Here is a 19,269-nt window from a genome sequence, read left to right on the forward strand (position 1 = left end):
CTGCCTATGAGAGAAAAAAAAAACTAAGGTTATGCGGCATATGTCTATAAGGCTATAAATCAGAATATATTTTTTTTGTCAACCCGCGGGCCAACGCAAGCCTAACCCGCGGGTCAACCCAAGCCTAACCCGCATAGGCCCACGACCCGAGCGGGCTGGCCCGTGTAGGCCCACTTCTAAATGGATGGCTAATTTTCAACCCAATCCGTCTAAATTGTTTAGTGGAACGGGTCAACCCAACAGGCCTAACCCAAATTGACGGCTCTATCTATATTTAATAAAAAATTAATTTATAAAATAAAATAAAACCTATTTTAGTATTTTAATAAAAATAAAGAATGATAAGCTTTTCATTTTTAAATCAAAAAAAAAAACAAAACTTTTAATAAGAGTGAGGATGAGATGATCGTAAGTTTTTTTTTCACATTCTTCTAGAGAAGATTAAGAAAACAAAAATAAGACTTCCATCATATCTATTATAATCTTTAGAATAAACAATAGTTCAAATTCTTGAAATTTTCAGGTATTTGTGAAAATAGACACGACAGAGGGTCCTAACTGAAGAAGTCAATATTAGTTAAATTTGAAAGTTCAGAAGTTCAAGTTCTCTTTAAATTTGTAAATATTGTATGTATGAATTAATTCAAATAACTAAATGAAGGTCATGTGTTCCTTTTTGTAAGATTTATCAACTACAACTATCTTACCATTATTGGAAAGGTGATAAGTAATGGAAGAAGGACATGAATGATGCATTACACATGTATTAAAAAAAAATAGTCCAGCAAATTTTTTATTAAAGAATTTTCAACTAAGAATTTTTTTTTTTTTTTTAAATCGGTTTTATTATTAAAACAAGGTAAAACCAAGTGGTGAATGATCATTAGATTGTAGATAAAGAAATCTCAACAAATTCCATTAAAACCCGCCCGAATGGGTCTAGTGATATCAGACCCGCATTAAAAGAAAAAACATCAGTCCCAAGTCTAAATTTGTACATGATGTTGGGGGTAAAACAGTCAACGACCAAAATTCTAATATTTGCTAATTAAAGATGTTTCAACTAATAAAAGTTATGTTTTAAATCTTGAAAAAGGTAAAAAAAAACAGTTAACTAATTAATTAATTAGATGTCTTAATCTTATGCTATGAGGTATAAGCAACAAAATCCAACAAACCCCTTTTCTATTAAATATTCTTGAAAAGGTAAAACCTTCTTGTATAAGACCTTTTCAATTAAGAATGAAAATTCAAAATTGATTAATCAATGAATAATAAAAATCCATTATGGATTTTTGTAGCAAACCATAGCCCATTAAAATATAAATAAATAAAGTACATTAAAATATTATTGACATTATCAAATGAAATATAATTTTTTATCAAATCATTCAAATTAATAACTTTTATTTATGTTTTTCATGTTATTTTTTTTGTTTAGGATCAGAAAAAATGAATTCAAACTTAAACATGAACAGGTAGCGAGAAACTATCATGTCGAGATTATTTAGTGAAATAATTAAAGGGATTGATATATTTTAGAAAAATGTTTTTTTAAATAAATAGAAGATAATTTAATATTTTGATTAATTTAATTAATGAAAATATTATAATAATTAAAAAAAAAAAACAGCGTTCGGCCTGATTTTATGTGTCAACTATAACCTCAAAAACAAATTTGAATTTAATATTTCATAACTTCCTATCTCATAAAAGAAATTAACTAATCATCTACATTATTAAAAATTGAAATCATTCACTAAAATTTTAAAATATTATTTCTATTATAAATTTTTTTTTTCCCATATATATAACCCAATTCTCAAGAATACCATTTCTTCATATATTCACCTATGAATCAATTTACTAATTAAAAAAAAAATTATTTATTAAATATTAATTCTCTTTTTATGTATTTTCATCAAATAATTCATTTTTTCATCACCAAAACACTATAAAAAAAAATTAAATAGACAGTCACAAAAAAACCTAGAATTCAATAAAATTGAGAATACACAATAAGTTTACAAGCAAATCCAATAGATAATAAAGGTATTATCTCTAATTAGTCACTTCAAACATAAACATCAAAACCAAGCCACAAAACAAGTTTACACCCTGTTTGATTTGGGGGGATTTAAAAACAGGGCCACATTAATTTTCAACTCTAATTAAACACAAATCAGAATAAACAAACAATCAAACAAACAATCGATACCCATTTTGTCATGACTCTCATTTCTGACCTTTCTTTTTCCACATTTCACCAAACTTTCTAATTCCAGACCCTTTTTTCTTGCCGCCGGAAAACCCATCATCATCCATATCATCGTCGGCCGGCGACTCACCATCTATTCCTTTGTTACCGTTATTTTGTGCCTCTTCCGACAACACAATTGCGGCGGCTTCCGCCGCTTTCTTCCATTGTTCCATCTGTACTCTCATCATCTTCATTTCAGCCTCCATTGAATTCTTCTCAGCTTCCAACTTTTCAAGCTTCTCTTTTAGCTCAGCCTCAGCTGATTTACTCTGTTCTAGCTCATCAAATAGTTTGTTCACTTTCAATGACATCTCTGTTTCTTTAGTTCTAACCAAACCCATATCTGAATTCAATTCATCAATCTTATTCTTCATGACATTCTTCTTTCGTTTAGATTTCTCCATTTCAGTCTCTTTCTCATCAATTACAGCTTTCAGCGAAGTTATCTCATTATCCAGTTCAGCCGGCGGTGACAAATCAACCTTATTAAGAACCATCTCAACTGGTACTTCGAATACGTCAGTTTCCGGCTGGCTTTCATCGGAACCCTCCACCGGATTCTTGGGTTTAATCGGAACCCTTTTTGCTGCTCCCCCAGTTGAAGACAATTGATGCTTGAGTATCTTAAGCTCTCCTTGAGCTTGGCCGAGTTGGGATTCAAGATCCGCAACCCGGTTTCCTAGTTTCTTCGGGTCTGATGATCGCGCGGCGTTCCCTCTAGGCGATCGGCGATCTCCCATCTTCGGACTCCTCTCTGTGATCGGTTTTTGAGGTGGGTTCTCGGAATCTGCGGTCGGTGTCTTAACCTGCTTCGGACCTCGTAGCGATTGGCGTCGAATCATTTCGGATCCTCTGAAGAAAGAAAAAAAACGTAAATTAGAGAGAATTTTGCTAAATATAATGAAAGAGTTGGGTAAGTCTAACCTTGATCCTGACATCTGAAACAGAGAACAACAAATGAAAATGAAGAACAGATGAAGAAGAGTGTTTTTTAAGGGTTTGGATTGAATGCGGTTTATGTAGAGAAAGAAAGAAATGATATTAAGTGACTGTGAATGACAGATGTATTTAGACCACTCAAGTGAAGGAATTAGCCCCGCAATTTCTGCTACTACCACCGTCATTAATTTGACATTTAAAATATTAATATAAATGTAACGAATTTATTTTATTTAACATATAGGGTATGAATTTGTCATCAAATATTATGTAGGGCATATTGAATTAAGGGTAACCCTACTCACCGACATGCTTATAGTAACTAGTAAAAATTGGAATTTACTATATATTGAGACTATTCGAAATTAGTTATTATTCGGTTGGTATGATGAAGAAATATATTGTGGATTTATATTTTATATTTTATATTTTTATTTGGTAAGAGTGTAATTAAATATAAAAAAAAATAAACTGGGCTTGTTGGATATATGGCTGTTATTTTAAATTAATATGATTTTTTATTTAATTTATTTTTTAAAGGAAAACAAGTTTAAGACACGATGTACCTAAAGCTTGTGCTTGTTCATGATGATGACATATGCCCTGCCGTCACATCGTGGATGAAAACAGGGCTCAAACAAAATATTCTAATTTTAGTTTTATAATTTTAATTTAATTTTAAGAATGAAGATTATATAAAACAGATTAAAATATTATGGGACAATAACGTAGGTTGAAAGGGAAGTGTTCAAACTTGGTATTGAAGTTAACCCTAAACCCTTTAAATAGACTAGTAAAGAAGACGCATAATCTCCTACGTTATAATCTGCCGTTATAATCTGCCGAATAGAATAGGATTTTTGAGACCAATTACTTTTATATCTTGATTGATTTGATTTTTTTATTTTTATTTTTATTTTTCCATTTATATTTGGTTGGTGCATGGATTATATATGGACCATTCAAATCAAAACACAAAATTTATGCTTACAAAGTTTAAAATTAAAATATATAATTATAATATCTGATGTATAAAGTATATTAATTAATTTATAATATATATTTATTAACTAACTAATAAAACTATGTTTTTTTGAGAAATTTGGGGTATAAAAGTGGAGGCCCTGTATAATTGCATAAGTTGTTTTTATCTAGGTGAGTTTTGTTTTTATTGTTTCTTGAGTCTGTTTTTTATTTATCAAATAATTTATGTTAAATAATGTCATAATTTGAAATTATTTTTATGTAGTTTAATTATTTTTTCTGCAATTTTTGCAAATAATTTATTAATGAAATTGTTTTACCTTTTCAAAAAAAAAAATTAAAAACTTTTGAACTTTTAAACAATATATACTTCTATAGAAAAAAAAAAATAGGTAGAAATGAAAGTGAGAAATAACTATGGAAATTTTAGAAGTCCATTGCCCTTTAATAAATTTGATGTTAAATAAGTACAAATTGTTCTTCAATTAAATATAAACTAACAGACTACAATGTACGAATAGAATTTTTTAATAAATTTATAATCTTTATATATATCCACAAGAGAATATAAATAATAAGTGATTCACCGTAGGACTTTACATAGTTTTGCATCAATTAAAATGTTCACTCCTTGAAAAAGAGATTTAAATGCTTTAAGAATAAACAAAAATATTTTAAAGAAAGAGTTCGATGCTTAAAACATTTTTAGTATAAAGAATAAACTATTTATAAGGACTAAAATACAAGTATTTTTATATTTTAATCTATAGTAAATAATTTAATTGAAAATTTAATTAGTGATGATTGCAAGGAGTATATGCATAACTACTTATATTCACTTGTTTATGCATAATGTGATGGTAAGGTTCTATGATGTGTGTTATGCATACAAATTATTATAAATTTATGAATTTTACTAGTATCGATATTTTATTAATAATTGAAATTACATATTTATGAATCTCTCACTTTAATAATAATATTGGTGACTTTTGATATATTATACATCATTTATGATAAAAAAAAATATATTTTAGAAACTATGAATTAATAAAAATATAAATATTATACTAAATAGAATTATGATAGACATTTATGTTATTATATATTTCACATGATTAATGTAATCGGAGAAGAAAAAAATATAACATTTTTTCTCAACCAGTTCATTTTTGTTAGATCGTTGTATTCATAATGTAAATATTGCAAGTTAATCTTTAGACGAAAACATACTGCATTTTTCTAATAGATATATTGTTTCGAACTATTACAAGAGATTTATCAAATGGAAAAATATTTTTGAATATGGAATGAGATACATCATCCAAGATAAGAGTACTTTCAATACACGGCCAACTAATTAACTAGGAGCAACACTTTTGAATCGCATCTAACCATCCTTTCAATGAAATCTTACATCATATTGAAAATTTAAGGAAAAAAAATATATTCAATAAAATGGAAGTATCACTAAAAACACATATAGTTAATTCAAATTTACACTTATATAAACTAATATCACACAATTCCTTCAAATACATATAAATCATTCAAATTTGCCGTCACATATACCACCATCACATTATCTCTTCAAACACATATAATGCATTCAAATTTGTACTCACGTATACAACCATCACATTATCCCCTCGAACACATATAATTCATTCAAATCTCACACATATCATCATCACATTATCGTCTCAAACACATATAGTTTATTCAAATTTGTACCCACATATACCACCATCACATAATCCTCTTAAACACATATAATTTATTCAATTTTTTACCCATATATACCACCATTACACTATCCTCTCATACACTTATTCACATTTATACCCACATATACCACCATCGCATTATCCCCTCAAACAAATATAATTCACTCAAATTTGTATTAATCGAACTCTAGTTTTAAGTGTGGAAGGTGATCACTTTAATCATTAGACTACTTGTGATTGATGAGTTTTATTTATAATTGTATGCATGCATATATATATTTTGTAACTTAACAAATATCAAAATTTTGATTTTTTTTATAAAATTCACAAATAACATTAATCTCTTTATTAATAAGCTAGAAATATTTTTTAACTATAAAAAACACTTTCACATGCCTCTTATCTCTCAGAAAACCAACCACCAACCACCAATCTCAATCACACTTTCACATTCCTCTTATCTCTCGGCAAACCAACCACCAATCTCAATCACACTTTCACACGCTTCTCTTATCTCTCGAAAATCAACCACCAACTTGAATTGACTTATTATCCTTTGACAAATTAACCATAAATTTCAATGTTACCGGCCTCTTATTCATCAGTAAACTAATTACCAATCACAATCGACCTCTCATCTCATAACCTCACACTTTCACACTTACAATCCTTTAACCCCTCGGCAAACCAACCACCAATCTCAATCTCAATCGACCTCTAATCTCGTGACTTTATGATTCTTTGTTACCGAAATTTATATCCTTTAGCAAATCAACCATCAATCATCAATCTCAATCACACTTTCACATGTCTCTCTTATCTCTCGGGAAACCAACCATCGACCTGAATCGACTTATTATTCATCGACAAACAAACCACAAATTCTAATGTTATCAATCTCTTATTCATCGGTAAACTAATTGCCAATCGCAGTCGACATCTCGTCTCGATCGTAACCTCACACATTCACACTTACATTTCTCTAATCTTTCGACAAACCAACCATCAATCTCAATTGACTTCTAATCTCGTGACTTTATGATTCATTGTTACCGACATTTTTATCCCTTGAAAAACCAACCATCAATGCTAATATTATCGGCCTTTTATTTTCGGCAACCCAACTACGAATCCAAATCACACTTTCACACGCTTCTTATTCCTCGGAACCCAACCACTAATCTCAATCACAATTTCACACACCTTTTATCTCTCGATAAACCAACCATCAATCTCAATCGATCTCTAATCTCATCACCTCACAATCCTTTATTATCGGTTTTTTATCCCTTGGCAAACCACATTTCAATCACACTTTCACAAGTCTTTTTCCCTCGACAAACTAACCATCAATCTCAATCACACTTTTATGTGTCTCTTATCCGTCGGTAAATCAACCATTAATTCCAATCATATTTCACACGCCTTTTATCCCTCAACAAACCAACCACCAATCTCAATCACATTTTCAAATGCCTCTTATTCCTCGGAAAACCAATGAGTAGGGGGCTGCTCGCCTTTTAAAATTTTCTTAGTAGTAGGGGTTGAATAGCTACTTAAATGATAAAGGAAAATGAATGACCAATCTTTAGTCAATAGGAGCCTTACTTCCCTCTTTCTTTGCACCACCAATCTCAATCATAGTTTCACATGCCTCTTATCTTTCAGCAAATCAACCACCAATCTCAATCGACCTCTAATCTCGTGACATCATGATCATTTGTTATCGACCTTTTATCTCTCGACAAACCACATCAAAATTACACTTTCACACGTCTCTTATCCCTAGGAAAACAAACCACCAATCTCAATTGACATTTAATTAACATCGTGACATCACACTTTGGTCAATTAAATATTTGATTCATTTTTTTTTAACTACTCCTAATTATTATCGGCCTATTATCTCTCAACAAACCACATTCTAATCACACTTGGTTAAAGGTTGTACTTATTTTGTTTGGTTGCAAGTTCAAAACATACATATACATTTTAAATTTTATTTGTAACCATTTCAAGTTTATGGGTGGGTCAACCCACGATCCGACTCAAATATTCATTTACTCTCACATATGTATTAAAATTAACCACAGCTTTCGACCCGGAAAACCAAGCAAATTCAAATTAAGCATTATATATATATATTAGTTATATAAAAAATTTTAAAAATGTGTCATGTTTATCAAATTTTGTATTGATTTTAAAATATAATGTTTTATTAGCTTAGTTAGTTAAAAAAATTATAATTAATTTGTTAGGTTTTAAGCTCAAAACTTATATATTGTATTTTTAATTTTATTTTTAACGGTTTAAATTTATGAGCAGATAACCCACAATTCGACCCAAATATCTATTTACTCTTTTATATATAAAAAAAAATTTGGGTCTTTTACATATGTCAAGAAGAATTGAAAATGATTTAGTTAGGAACAAGATCAATTTGAAACCATTTTTAATAAGCTTAATTTATTTTTTAACAAAAGTTTACGCTTGAAAACTTGATCTAAACATTATCTATATATATATATATAATGATACTTAATTTTTAAAGTGTCCGGATTGTCGGGTCGAGAGTTGTAGTTAATTTGGATATTTATGTGAGAGTAATTGGATACTTGGGTCGGATTGTGGGTTGACCCGCCCATAAACTTAAAACGGTTAAAAATAAATTTAAATATGTTATTTGTAGGTTTCGAACTTGCAACCTAACAAAACAAGTATAACCTTTAACCAAATGTGATTGAGATGTGGTTTGTCGAGGGATAATAGACCGGTATCATTTGAAAGTGGTTAAAGACCAAAGTGTGAGGTTATGATGCTAATTATTAAAAAATATGAATCAAATATTTGATTGACAAAGTGAAAATGTAAAGTCATGAAATGATAGATTCATTCGGAAAAAATATGTGATGAAACATATGAGAAAATAAGTTGTTTTATCGAAATGAATAAAATGTGGAATGAGAGCGTTATATTTTTTATTTTAATAATTTTAAATATTGAATAAATATTATTATAAATTTTTTAATTTATTTTATTTTTATCTTTATCTGTGTGTAACATATGAAAATTTTCCTAGTTAATTTAAAAATATATGATTTGTTATTATTATAAAAAGTTAGTGTTACCAATAATATTTAAATATTATTAATATGTAAAATATAAATTATTATTATTATAAGAAGTTACGTACTCATAGCACCGAAATAATTTAAGAAAAAATTATCCATTAAAAACACCATAATTAGAATAGATTATATGTAAAAAAATCATTTTAACCACATACAAAAATTACTACTGCCAAATCTAAGCAATTATTTTATTATTATTATTATATTTTTACGATAATGGTTTATTACACTTTTTTTTACTTTAATTGTAACATAACACAAAATCTAGTTCTATACTACCGGGATCTCGTAACATTTTATGTTTTGGTAGTTATCTTTAAACGGTTATCTATTTCTAATTCATCAACTATTAAAAAAAAAAACTTTAATATTTAGAAACAAAGAATAAAAAAAATAGATCAAGAACAACATGAAATTATTAGTTATTACACTCCATTATTGCACACATGTGCAATGATTAAAAGTCAAAATTTTGGTTGACTTTTCAAGGACAATGAATAATATTATAAGCTTTATTTGGCACGTGACTTCGGCCAATGTTTTGGACTAATTGGGCACTAATTTTGCTATGAATAAGTCAAATTTAATTTGTACACTAAATATTTAGTAAGACATAAACACATATAAATTTAATTTAATATTAATTTGCTAAAACTTATATTAAATGAAACATTATTATATTATGAAATTAACAAAAGTGAGAAGATTTCAAATTGGTTTTGAATAGCTATAACTATTTATACATATGCTCTATTCTTGTTATTTAATAGGTTATAATTTATTTCATTGATTTACTTTATTATAATTTTAAAAAAAATATGATAATCATAAAACAATTTAGTACAAATTATGACAAATGAAATAAGTAATCTACAAATAATTATACCTTTAAGTTTAGCTTATTATATTTTTAAAACATTTAGATTAATATGGGTTTATATATAATGATGTGAAAAGTAAAATAAGAGACATGAGCATGTGAGAAGTTTGAATGTCTATTCCAAATGGGTCCGGCCCCTTGCACAATAACTTTTACTTATCTCTTCCATTTTCCATTGCCATTTGTCATCATCTCATTGCATCAGCAACCCATCAAAGACTATTTTTTTTGTGGTATGATATGAAATGGGGCAGGAGGTGGTATTCAATCTCAATCTGTTATGAGTCTCAGCTGCAAGATCTTGCAAATATTTGCTATCAAACTGTAGCATTGATCTCTGGGGTCCCCCATTTCATTTTGATTTGAAACCATTTGTTTGGTATCTAAAAAGTAATCTCATGTTTGTATTCATTAGGCATACAAGAATTCATTCAACTAAAGATTAAGTTGCAAAATGTTTGTTCAATGTTGTATCATGACCATGATGATGATAACCAACAAACTCAATTCAAATGGGGCAAAGACAGGAAGAGCTTTCATTCACTAAAAGCTATGTAGTTTCTTTTACATATATGTATAAAAAAAATAATAAGGGAAAAAGTAGTAGTACCTATTGCCATAGAATTCCTGGACTCATCCCCATCATCGTCTGTTCATCAAAAGTTTCTGGACCAATAAATGATGGAACTATTTGGAAGCAGTTTACATCAACTCCATTTTGGGATGGAAACACATCCATTCTACATGTATCTACTGCAACTCCATTAGGGATGGTATGACTGTTTGTGATTTCTTCAACCTCTTCTCCATGGTTGTTCATCATCATCATCCATTCTGTACCATTCCCACCACTCATATCTACGCAGCAACTTTCAGGTGATATCTCGGATGAGGAGGAGGAGTTTGCTGCCATTGGGTAATTCGTTATCATTTGTTCATCCCGACTGATAAACCTGTTGAATCCAGAGCCCATGTCCATTACAGGCATATTTTCACCACAGTTGCTGGTGGAATCTGTGTCAATATGCTGGTGTTCGGCTAAAGTAGCAATTGCACATGCAAGGCCTCCTGATGGGGATGGTGATGGTGATGCAACTAGGCTCATGCCTTGTGAATAACAGTTAGCATCTTCCACATAATGCTCAGGTGGAGCATCTTCCACATAATGCTCAGGTGGAGCTGCATCATTACAAACGGGACCCATGGTTTGCCTTCCATTCTCCTGTAATAGTAATAATAATAATAATATAATTGGGCATGCCAAATGGGTTTTTCATCAATACCTATATGGAAGAAATAAACAATGTGTATATATACCTGTATGGACAACCAGATGGCTTCCATAATCATTATATCCTCGAGGTCCAGATCATGTTCATCGTCCCTTCATTTAAGTCAATCAATTCAAAGAGGTGAAGAAGACATAAACCATTATGAAACATGAATGGCATTTAACTTCTTGTGTTTCAATTCTTTCTGTCAATTAGGCCAATGGGAGTTTTATTAATTTGGGGTCCTTTTTGAATGAAATTTCATCCCATGGTAAAAGTTGTGTAAGCTTGTAATGACTTTACTAGAGTAGCTGTTCTCTACAAGTATGCAACTATTTGAGCAAAAAGATATCCTTGTCCACAGCACTAATGCAGCATTGCTCGACTTTGCTATACATCAACAAGACCACAAGACATGAGGTCCAACACAAATATGGAATATATATGCACTTTCACATCTCAAGAAAAGGCTGCGAGGAGCTTTTTTAAGTCATGAGAGCCCTATAAGCTTCATTTGGAAACATCATTTTTTCCAAATTTCTCTTCCAAGTTCACATATGGACACGAGGTGTATCTGAATTTAGTCTCACCCAGATTAAGAAATTAGATGATGGTATCTATGTCCAGATCCAGATTCAAAAGTGTTTTCAAGTAGGTCCACTATTAAATGCAATATACATACACAAATTGTCTCAACTCTCACTCAACACACTCTATTTAGCTGTTTTACTAAGAGAAAGGGGGAAATTACCTCAAAAATCAAAATCAAATATAACTCAATAGAAAAATTGGGAATGTTATTATCCTTTAAAATTAGCACAAGATTCTCAACACTGGATGAAGAGCCATAAGACTTGAAACCAACAAATAACAGCATAAATATGGATTCAGGCCATGGAGTTCATCTCTTCAACCCGTCAATGCAGTAAGTCGGAAGAGAACATACCTGTTATGACTTTGGAGTGTAGTCTGTCTCATCGAAGGATATTGTAGGTCGTTAGAAGTAATGGTATCCCCAAATCCTACTTCAGATGTAATAAATGGTGCTGCAATGAAGTATAAATACGTTGAAGTTTGAGAAATAATAGAAGGGCGGGGAGAAAAAAAAGAGCCATAATCAATCAGGTTAAAATAACTAGTCTATAACAACAGACAGAGGGTGAAGGAAAGACCTGCTCCTGTTTCACATTCAAATTCCCCTTGTGTCATCATCGATGTGCTTGAAGAAGCTAATTCTTGTCTTTTATGCATTCTCTCTTCTTCATCCTGAAGTTCTTGTTGTCGCATCCTTATTTTTGCTTCTATAACCCGTTGTTCTTCCTAAATAAGATTACAAAAAAATTTATAATATAACTAAATAATAATAGTCAGGCAAATTGGCTTTCATCATCATGTAAATAGAAACTCACAATCTGCTCAATTCCTTTTTCCTCCTTGGTTTTCACCCCTCTATACTCCACAGCATAACTTGTGGTTTTACAAAAGGGACATCTTGGATGGTCAAAGAAAATGTTCGATGGATGATAAACAAACAAACAAACGAAAAATACTAAAATAATAACTCAAGAGGAAGGATACTGTGTAGGACGAGTTGAGTTGGGGACTTTCATCTGCAAGAAACACTCTATTGCAAAAACAGAAGATCAAATACAATTCCAACTCAGGATTAGATCAATTCCAAAAGAAATGCATAACCGTGTACCTGTACAGATGCTTTTCGTACAACATCTTGATCTATTGAGGCTTGGGTAATACTATAGATTTTAATACAGAAAAACACAAAGATTTAGAAAGTTGGAAAAAAAAAAGTAATAAGCAAGAAATCGACCTAGATGAATGCATAAGATGAACCACATATCGACACAAACACTGTACTTTGTGGCAATTTATCAACTACAATCTAATTTCCTGTTTGTAATTGAATAAATTCCTCACGTGTAATCAAGAAAGTGAAGGTAAAGCAACAAAAACACGAACCAGAAGACAAATTAGGCATTCTTCGAGCTCGTTGCTGCATTCATCGTCCCCAGGGTAGCACGGAGCAAGCTTGGAGTCAAGTATGAGCTTTCTCAGCTTCTTATTATCCACATCCTTGTGCTGATATAACCCCTGAGGTCTTGTATACTTCTCATCAACAATTTGTCGCCTTCTAACCAACTTATTCCCCATTTAATTATATGATATAACAATCAGTCTAATAAAAATAACCAGAACCAGAAGAATTGCTGAACCCTTTCAAAGCCCTAGCTGTCTAACCCAAAAGAGAAGCTTCATACAAAAACAGTCACGTAACATCCCTGCCATGAACAATAAAACAACACCTTCGAACTTCACAACAATGTCTGAGAAGAAATTAAATAACACCCTTTTCCGCAATTTCGGTCACAAGTGAAAATACAATAAGTAGTTGAACTGATAGCCGAAAACCCATACCTCGGTAAGCAATGAGAGGAGAAAATCGAGAGATTTGCTGAGAAGCAGGTGGTGGGGAGGGAACAAGATCAGAACTTTCTCTATCCTTCTTTGAGAAATGTTTATTGGCAGGAGATATAGAGAGAGATAGAGAGAAAAGAGGGGAGAATAATAGTAGTACAATCTGGGTTTTGTAGTAGATATGCGAAGAAGACTGTGTCTGTGTATATATTTGTGTCGTCTTCTACATTTTGTTTAATCGGCCGACTCTTGTTTCTTTGTGCCTCCCTAGTCCCCACTTTGAACTCTATGACGGAATTCCAGATAGAGAAGACGAAGAAGCAAGGCATTCAAGGAAGGGTAGAGTGGTAAACCCGGCAAGAATCACAAGCTAAAAAGTAAAGTATCATCTCTACTCTTTTTCTTTCTTTTTTTCTTAAATAAAATATACATAAACGCAACCAATATTTAAATAAGAAATGATTTCACAAAATAAAAGTTTAGGTTTGGATAATAGTTACAACTTGTTTCATGCTGTTTTTTTAGAGTTTTATTAAAAAAAAAAATTATGTTAAATGAAATTATTTGGGTCTTATTCAGATTCGGGGTTTTAAAAAAGAAAATTATTATTTAAAATTGATGATAATTTTCGATGAGAAGAGATTTTTTAGTATAAAATAATAAATATCTTAGAGCGGGAAGGAAACAATATTTTTTTGTTTCGGTTATTTAAATAACTTAAATAATTTTATAAATTTTATATAAATAAATAAGTATTTTAATATTTTTATTAATAAAATTTATATTGAACACGGTTTTGTTTAATGAGTTATTTAAACTAGTATAAATCTGGTGCATTTGTATAAGAATATATTTAAAATATTATTTATTTATAAATATTTTAGATAAAATTAATATTATTAAAATCTAATTAATTTAAAATTGATTTTAGTTTATAAAAATTAAGTTTAATTTTAAACTTAATGTTAACATATATTTGATCTCATCGACACCCCACTTAACCCCTCAATTGACCGTCATTTTGTGACTCACACTTTTATCTATCGGGGAACCACTCACCAATCTTAGTCGACCTCAATTGATGACATATCTCTTATCTCTCGTTAAACTTAAGGTCTCAACCACCAATCTTAATTTCGACCTCACACTGGACAAAACACCCACCACCCGATCTCTATCTCGTGACCTCACCTTTTAAAATGTTCGTCAAAACAATCACTAATTCCGACCTCACACTCAGCAAACTACCCACCATCTGACATCAATCTCGTGACCTCAAACTTTCAAATGTTCGTTAAACTAACAACTAATTTTGACCGCACACTCGACAAATCACCCACCACCCGACCTTTATCTCATGACCTCACACTTTCAAATGTTCGTCAAACCAACCACTAATTTCGACCTTACACTTTTAAATGTTCGTCAAACCAACCATTAATTTCGATCTCACACTTTCCGATGCCTCGTATCCTTTGCCTCTATATTATAGTCAATAATGCATTCTTAAAAATATAAATTTGCATATTTTGGGATTCAAATTCTGCTCTTAAGCTAAGCATGTGAACATTTTAACAGCTAGACCACTTGAAATTGTTAAAATAATTTTATTATTTTGTGTATGTATATATCTTTGTATTAAATATTTATTATCAATTAGTTATTTTTTTATTTTAATTAAAAAAATATTTATCCTAATAAAAAAAATATTATATATGATGAGAGAGAAAATGTATTTATATAAAATTAATGATGAAAAATAATATAATATTTATATATACATACAAAGTAACTACATTTAATATATATATATTATATATATAAATTATTAATAAAAAATATATATTTTATAATTAGTGAGAATATATATATATATATATATAATTAATTTGGGAGAAAATAATTAAAAAAAAATAATATATAAGATAAAAAATATATTTATAGTCAAAATTTAATTAATAAAGAGAGTAGGAAAGAGAGAGGAGAGGAGAGGAGAAAAGAAAAACAAAATATCTAGTGATGACGTGAATTATATTTTATGATGACATAATTAATGTGGTGCTAGCTGATTTTAAGCATCATTATATATAAATTATATATAAGTTGTGATTTTTTTTTTTGAAAAAGTTTTTTATAAAATAATTAAAAGGGTTTAATATATAATAATTTAAATAATTTAAAATAGAAAATATTTTAATATTTTAATTACTTAATTAAATGATATAATGATAAAAGAAAATACTTGAAATTAATATGGAAGTGAAACCAATGTTATTGAATTGGTTAATATATACCCAATTTATATATATATATATATATATATATATATATATATATATATATATAAATATATTCATATCATTATTCCATTTAAATTAATATAGAAATAAAAATATTTAAAGAAAATAGTTCTTAAACAAATTTAAAAAATCAAATCAGAAGTTGGATCTTTTATTGTTGTGAATGTTTAATTAAATTAAAATTATTTAAATAATCAAGAACTTATAGTTTTACAAACGGGTCACCCTAACCGAAACCGTCCGTGATTAGTGCGGTCGGTTGTATTGGACCCACAAAACCAATATCTGGTTGAGTGGCCAAACCATAAGAATGATTTTCAATCTAGATATATAATACTAAGTGGGAACATTAATTAGGGATTAAAATATATATATATGTAATTTAAACTTTTCTTAAATTTTATCAGCATATAACACCTAAACTCAAATTTTGAGTTCAAATCATCAAGAAGAAGGAAAACTAAATAAAAGTATGAGCTTAAATTTTGGTCAAACTATAAATAAGATCATATTGTTACAACTTGTTTAATTAGGGGAAACTATTCATTTAAAATTTATTATTTTGTATTCAAACCTCCATAACAAGATAATGTAGAAAAAATGTGTAAGCAATGATCATCAGCATTTTTGTTTAATTAATAAGAAGGTATTTGCTTCACCCACTAGCTTAGCTTTGTTGGTTGTGTGTGGGTAAATAAAGTTTTACCATATATCCAAATATTAAGGATCCCATAAAATGCTAGTTATTTATGTTATTTTATGAGTGAAAAAAAAGATAAAAAATAATTCTTTAAGAAAAATTAAAATTAATTAGTTTTTAAGAAATCAAATATCATGATTTTGAGTTCGATACTAACTTAAAATGTCTTAAATGAAAATATAAATAATGATGGTTGAGGGTCATACTAGTTTTATGCATTAAAAAAAATTATCTATAAGAAATTTGAACTCACAATCTTTTTTTTTTAATAAATTAATAAATAATAATAACTACCTTTTACACAATTTTGATTAGAAAATATTTATCTCAATTAAGGGTTAAATTGATTCAACTCATTAGATAAGTTGAATTGATTTTTTTGTTCAACAAGTCTAAAAGTTTCATTACAAATTATTTATTAATAGTTCTGAAATGTTTAATTTAACCTAGCTTATGTTTAACATGGGTGGTGATTATTCTCTCTGAATGAAAAGTTATTCTCTTTATGATTCTAAAATTAAAATATTTTTAAAAAACGAATAGTTATTGGAACATGCCTGGACAGCAAATCCGCGCACATTTTAACATAACATAGTTTATTCACATCATCTTAAATATATTTGAAACGTTTTTGGTATGATTAGTCTTATTCATAATAATTTATTTGTCTAAACTACATTAATTAATAGATTATTTATAGAAAACTCATTTAGTTCAATAGTTGAGCAAAACATTAATGTGGAAGAGATCATAGTTTGTCCGAATCTTTGTGTTCACACTATTTTTATAAAAATATTAATAATTTATTAATAATTACATTGAATAAGTTGAATCAAACCAGCACTAAAAGTGGCAAATGTAGTATTGATATTGAATTACTCTTACTTCTTTTTAATGATTTAAATGATGTACTGTATATGTCAAGATTAAAGAAGTGTAACTTTTGCAAGATAAAAAAAGTATACCCATATTTTTAACCATTATTTGTTGCTGTTTCTAACTTATAAGCTAAAATGGAAAATTTTATTTTATCTAAACAAACCGGTCATATAAAATTTAGGGAATTTATAACAAGAATCTTTATGGGCAAAAGCTTTAAAAGTAGTATATACTTCCCATATATATATACATTTCAGTCAATCTAAAAGAAGAATACAATATCACTTTTGCTAAAGCACTAATTGAAGACAACCTTGCAAACAAACATCATTTTTGGTAAGAAAATATACTATATTTTAAACAAATATATTTGTGATGAAGATGTTTGACCACATACTACTAATGTAAACTATTGTGTACATTTTTTATTTTTATTTTACTTCTTACCTATTAAAGTGAATACACCTGTCATATAGTTATAGTTCATACTTTAATTTAAAACTTAATACATTTTTAATAAAAGTTGAATACAAGACATTGTTTATCAACTCAAATAATAATAATACTATCACTATTATGGAAAGATTTAGAATATTACGTGGATTGAATTTTGCGGACGTAAACACACTTAACTATTTAATCAGACATATTTAACTAGGTTAAATGCATAGAGGAGTAATACTTCCTAGAGTGCCAATTCGTCCGCTGCACCTTCAGTGGAGGTCGATCCGAGGGTTAATGGAACCTCCATTGTGCTTATCCCCATTACGTGGTATTAAATCATTTCTCACTGAATCTTCGAATATGAATAAATTAAACGAACTTTGAATCTATATATATTATTTTGAGATTGAATATTATTGTCTAATAAAAGGAACTGACTAAGAATTGGCCACTCCTTTTTTTACATCATTCCATTCCTGCACAGAAAAAAACAATTTAATGCTAAAAAAAACTATAAAATGCAAATCCTCCGTACTAGTATAAAAGTTAGTAAAACGAAACATATAAAAGCAAATTGCCTTCACGATTTCAAACAATCTATTTAATTTACACGAATAAAGGAACACATAGTAGCTAGATATCAAGATTATTATTGATATAATATTACAGTCTTGTTAATTTAAATTGAAATTTAATGAATAGAAAGAACCCACTAGCTAGATATCAAGATTATTATTGATATAATAGGTTTACCACCTCATATCTCAAGTTTGAGCTTCTAATTATGAGAAAAGTTAGTTGTAGTAATTCTAACCTACATTGATTAAACTAAGTACTATAAGAAAATGATTTTGTTCACCAAACAAACAATTAGAGGGCCTTTGTTTGCATTGAAATTTCATAGGAAAGTCAAATGATAACTCATTTCTCTATATTTTTAAGGATTAAATTAAAGTTTAGAAGTGTATAAATTAATTTTTTTCTAGGTCGAAGTTTATGTTATTTTTTTAGTTTTTAATCTCTTTTTTTTCATGACAATATATAAAATGCTTTTTTTATGTTAGTAATTTTTTCTTTTGTCACCTAAGATATTTTCGATATAACTAACATGGTCTCAATGTTACCACCACTTTAAAATATAGTGTTTTTATATTTTAACTAGAATTACAAATATATTAATTTAGAGTTTGACTTAGAACAAAATTTAGTATATTTTATTTTTGTTATTGATATGTTAGTATTTTTATTTTTATTTATATATGTTATTCCTAAATCATAACTATTCATATGGTTCATTAGTCACCCACTAAAACTCAGTGTT

The 19,269-nt window shown here is 28.9% G+C and overlaps 2 protein-coding genes across 2 annotated transcripts; both read right to left on the minus strand.

Annotated features, from left to right (window-relative positions):
- Nucleotides 1–1,972: 1,972 nt before the first annotated feature.
- LOC124926345 (interactor of constitutive active ROPs 4-like) lies at nt 1,973–3,327 on the minus strand. Its single transcript, XM_047466549.1, has 2 exons — nt 3,185–3,327; nt 1,973–3,112 (listed from the first exon to the last, which is right to left on the minus strand). Exons 1-2 carry the CDS (start codon nt 3,196–3,198, stop codon nt 2,236–2,238), a joined length of 891 nt encoding a protein of 296 aa, XP_047322505.1. The 5' UTR covers nt 3,199–3,327; the 3' UTR covers nt 1,973–2,235.
- Nucleotides 3,328–10,428: 7,101 nt separating this feature from the next.
- LOC124927638 (E3 ubiquitin-protein ligase DA2L-like) lies at nt 10,429–14,042 on the minus strand. Its single transcript, XM_047468094.1, has 9 exons — nt 13,626–14,042; nt 13,170–13,489; nt 12,895–12,946; nt 12,771–12,816; nt 12,602–12,683; nt 12,365–12,512; nt 12,139–12,238; nt 11,239–11,305; nt 10,429–11,143 (listed from the first exon to the last, which is right to left on the minus strand). Exons 2-9 carry the CDS (start codon nt 13,359–13,361, stop codon nt 10,532–10,534), a joined length of 1,299 nt encoding a protein of 432 aa, XP_047324050.1. The 5' UTR covers nt 13,362–13,489; nt 13,626–14,042; the 3' UTR covers nt 10,429–10,531.
- Between the last annotated feature and the right edge of the window lie 5,227 nt (nt 14,043–19,269).

The sequence above is a fragment of the Impatiens glandulifera genome, chromosome 2 (assembly GCF_907164915.1).
Source record: "Impatiens glandulifera chromosome 2, dImpGla2.1, whole genome shotgun sequence".
Classification (NCBI taxonomy): Eukaryota; Viridiplantae; Streptophyta; class Magnoliopsida; order Ericales; family Balsaminaceae; genus Impatiens; species Impatiens glandulifera.

What these genes read in the sequence shown, in the direction of transcription:
- LOC124927638 (XM_047468094.1), bottom strand. Translation starts at nt 13,361, where the DNA reads ATGGGGAATAAGTTGGTTAGAAGGCGACAAATTGTTGATGAGAAGTAT. An exon ending in AACTCAACTCGTCCTACACA is followed by an intron (nt 12,684 to 12,770) that starts GTATCCTTCCTC and finishes TGACCATCCAAG; the next exon opens with ATGTCCCTTTTGTAAAACCA. An exon ending in ACACTCCAAAGTCATAACAG is followed by an intron (nt 11,306 to 12,138) that starts GTATGTTCTCTT and finishes ACTTAAATGAAG; the next exon opens with GGACGATGAACATGATCTGG.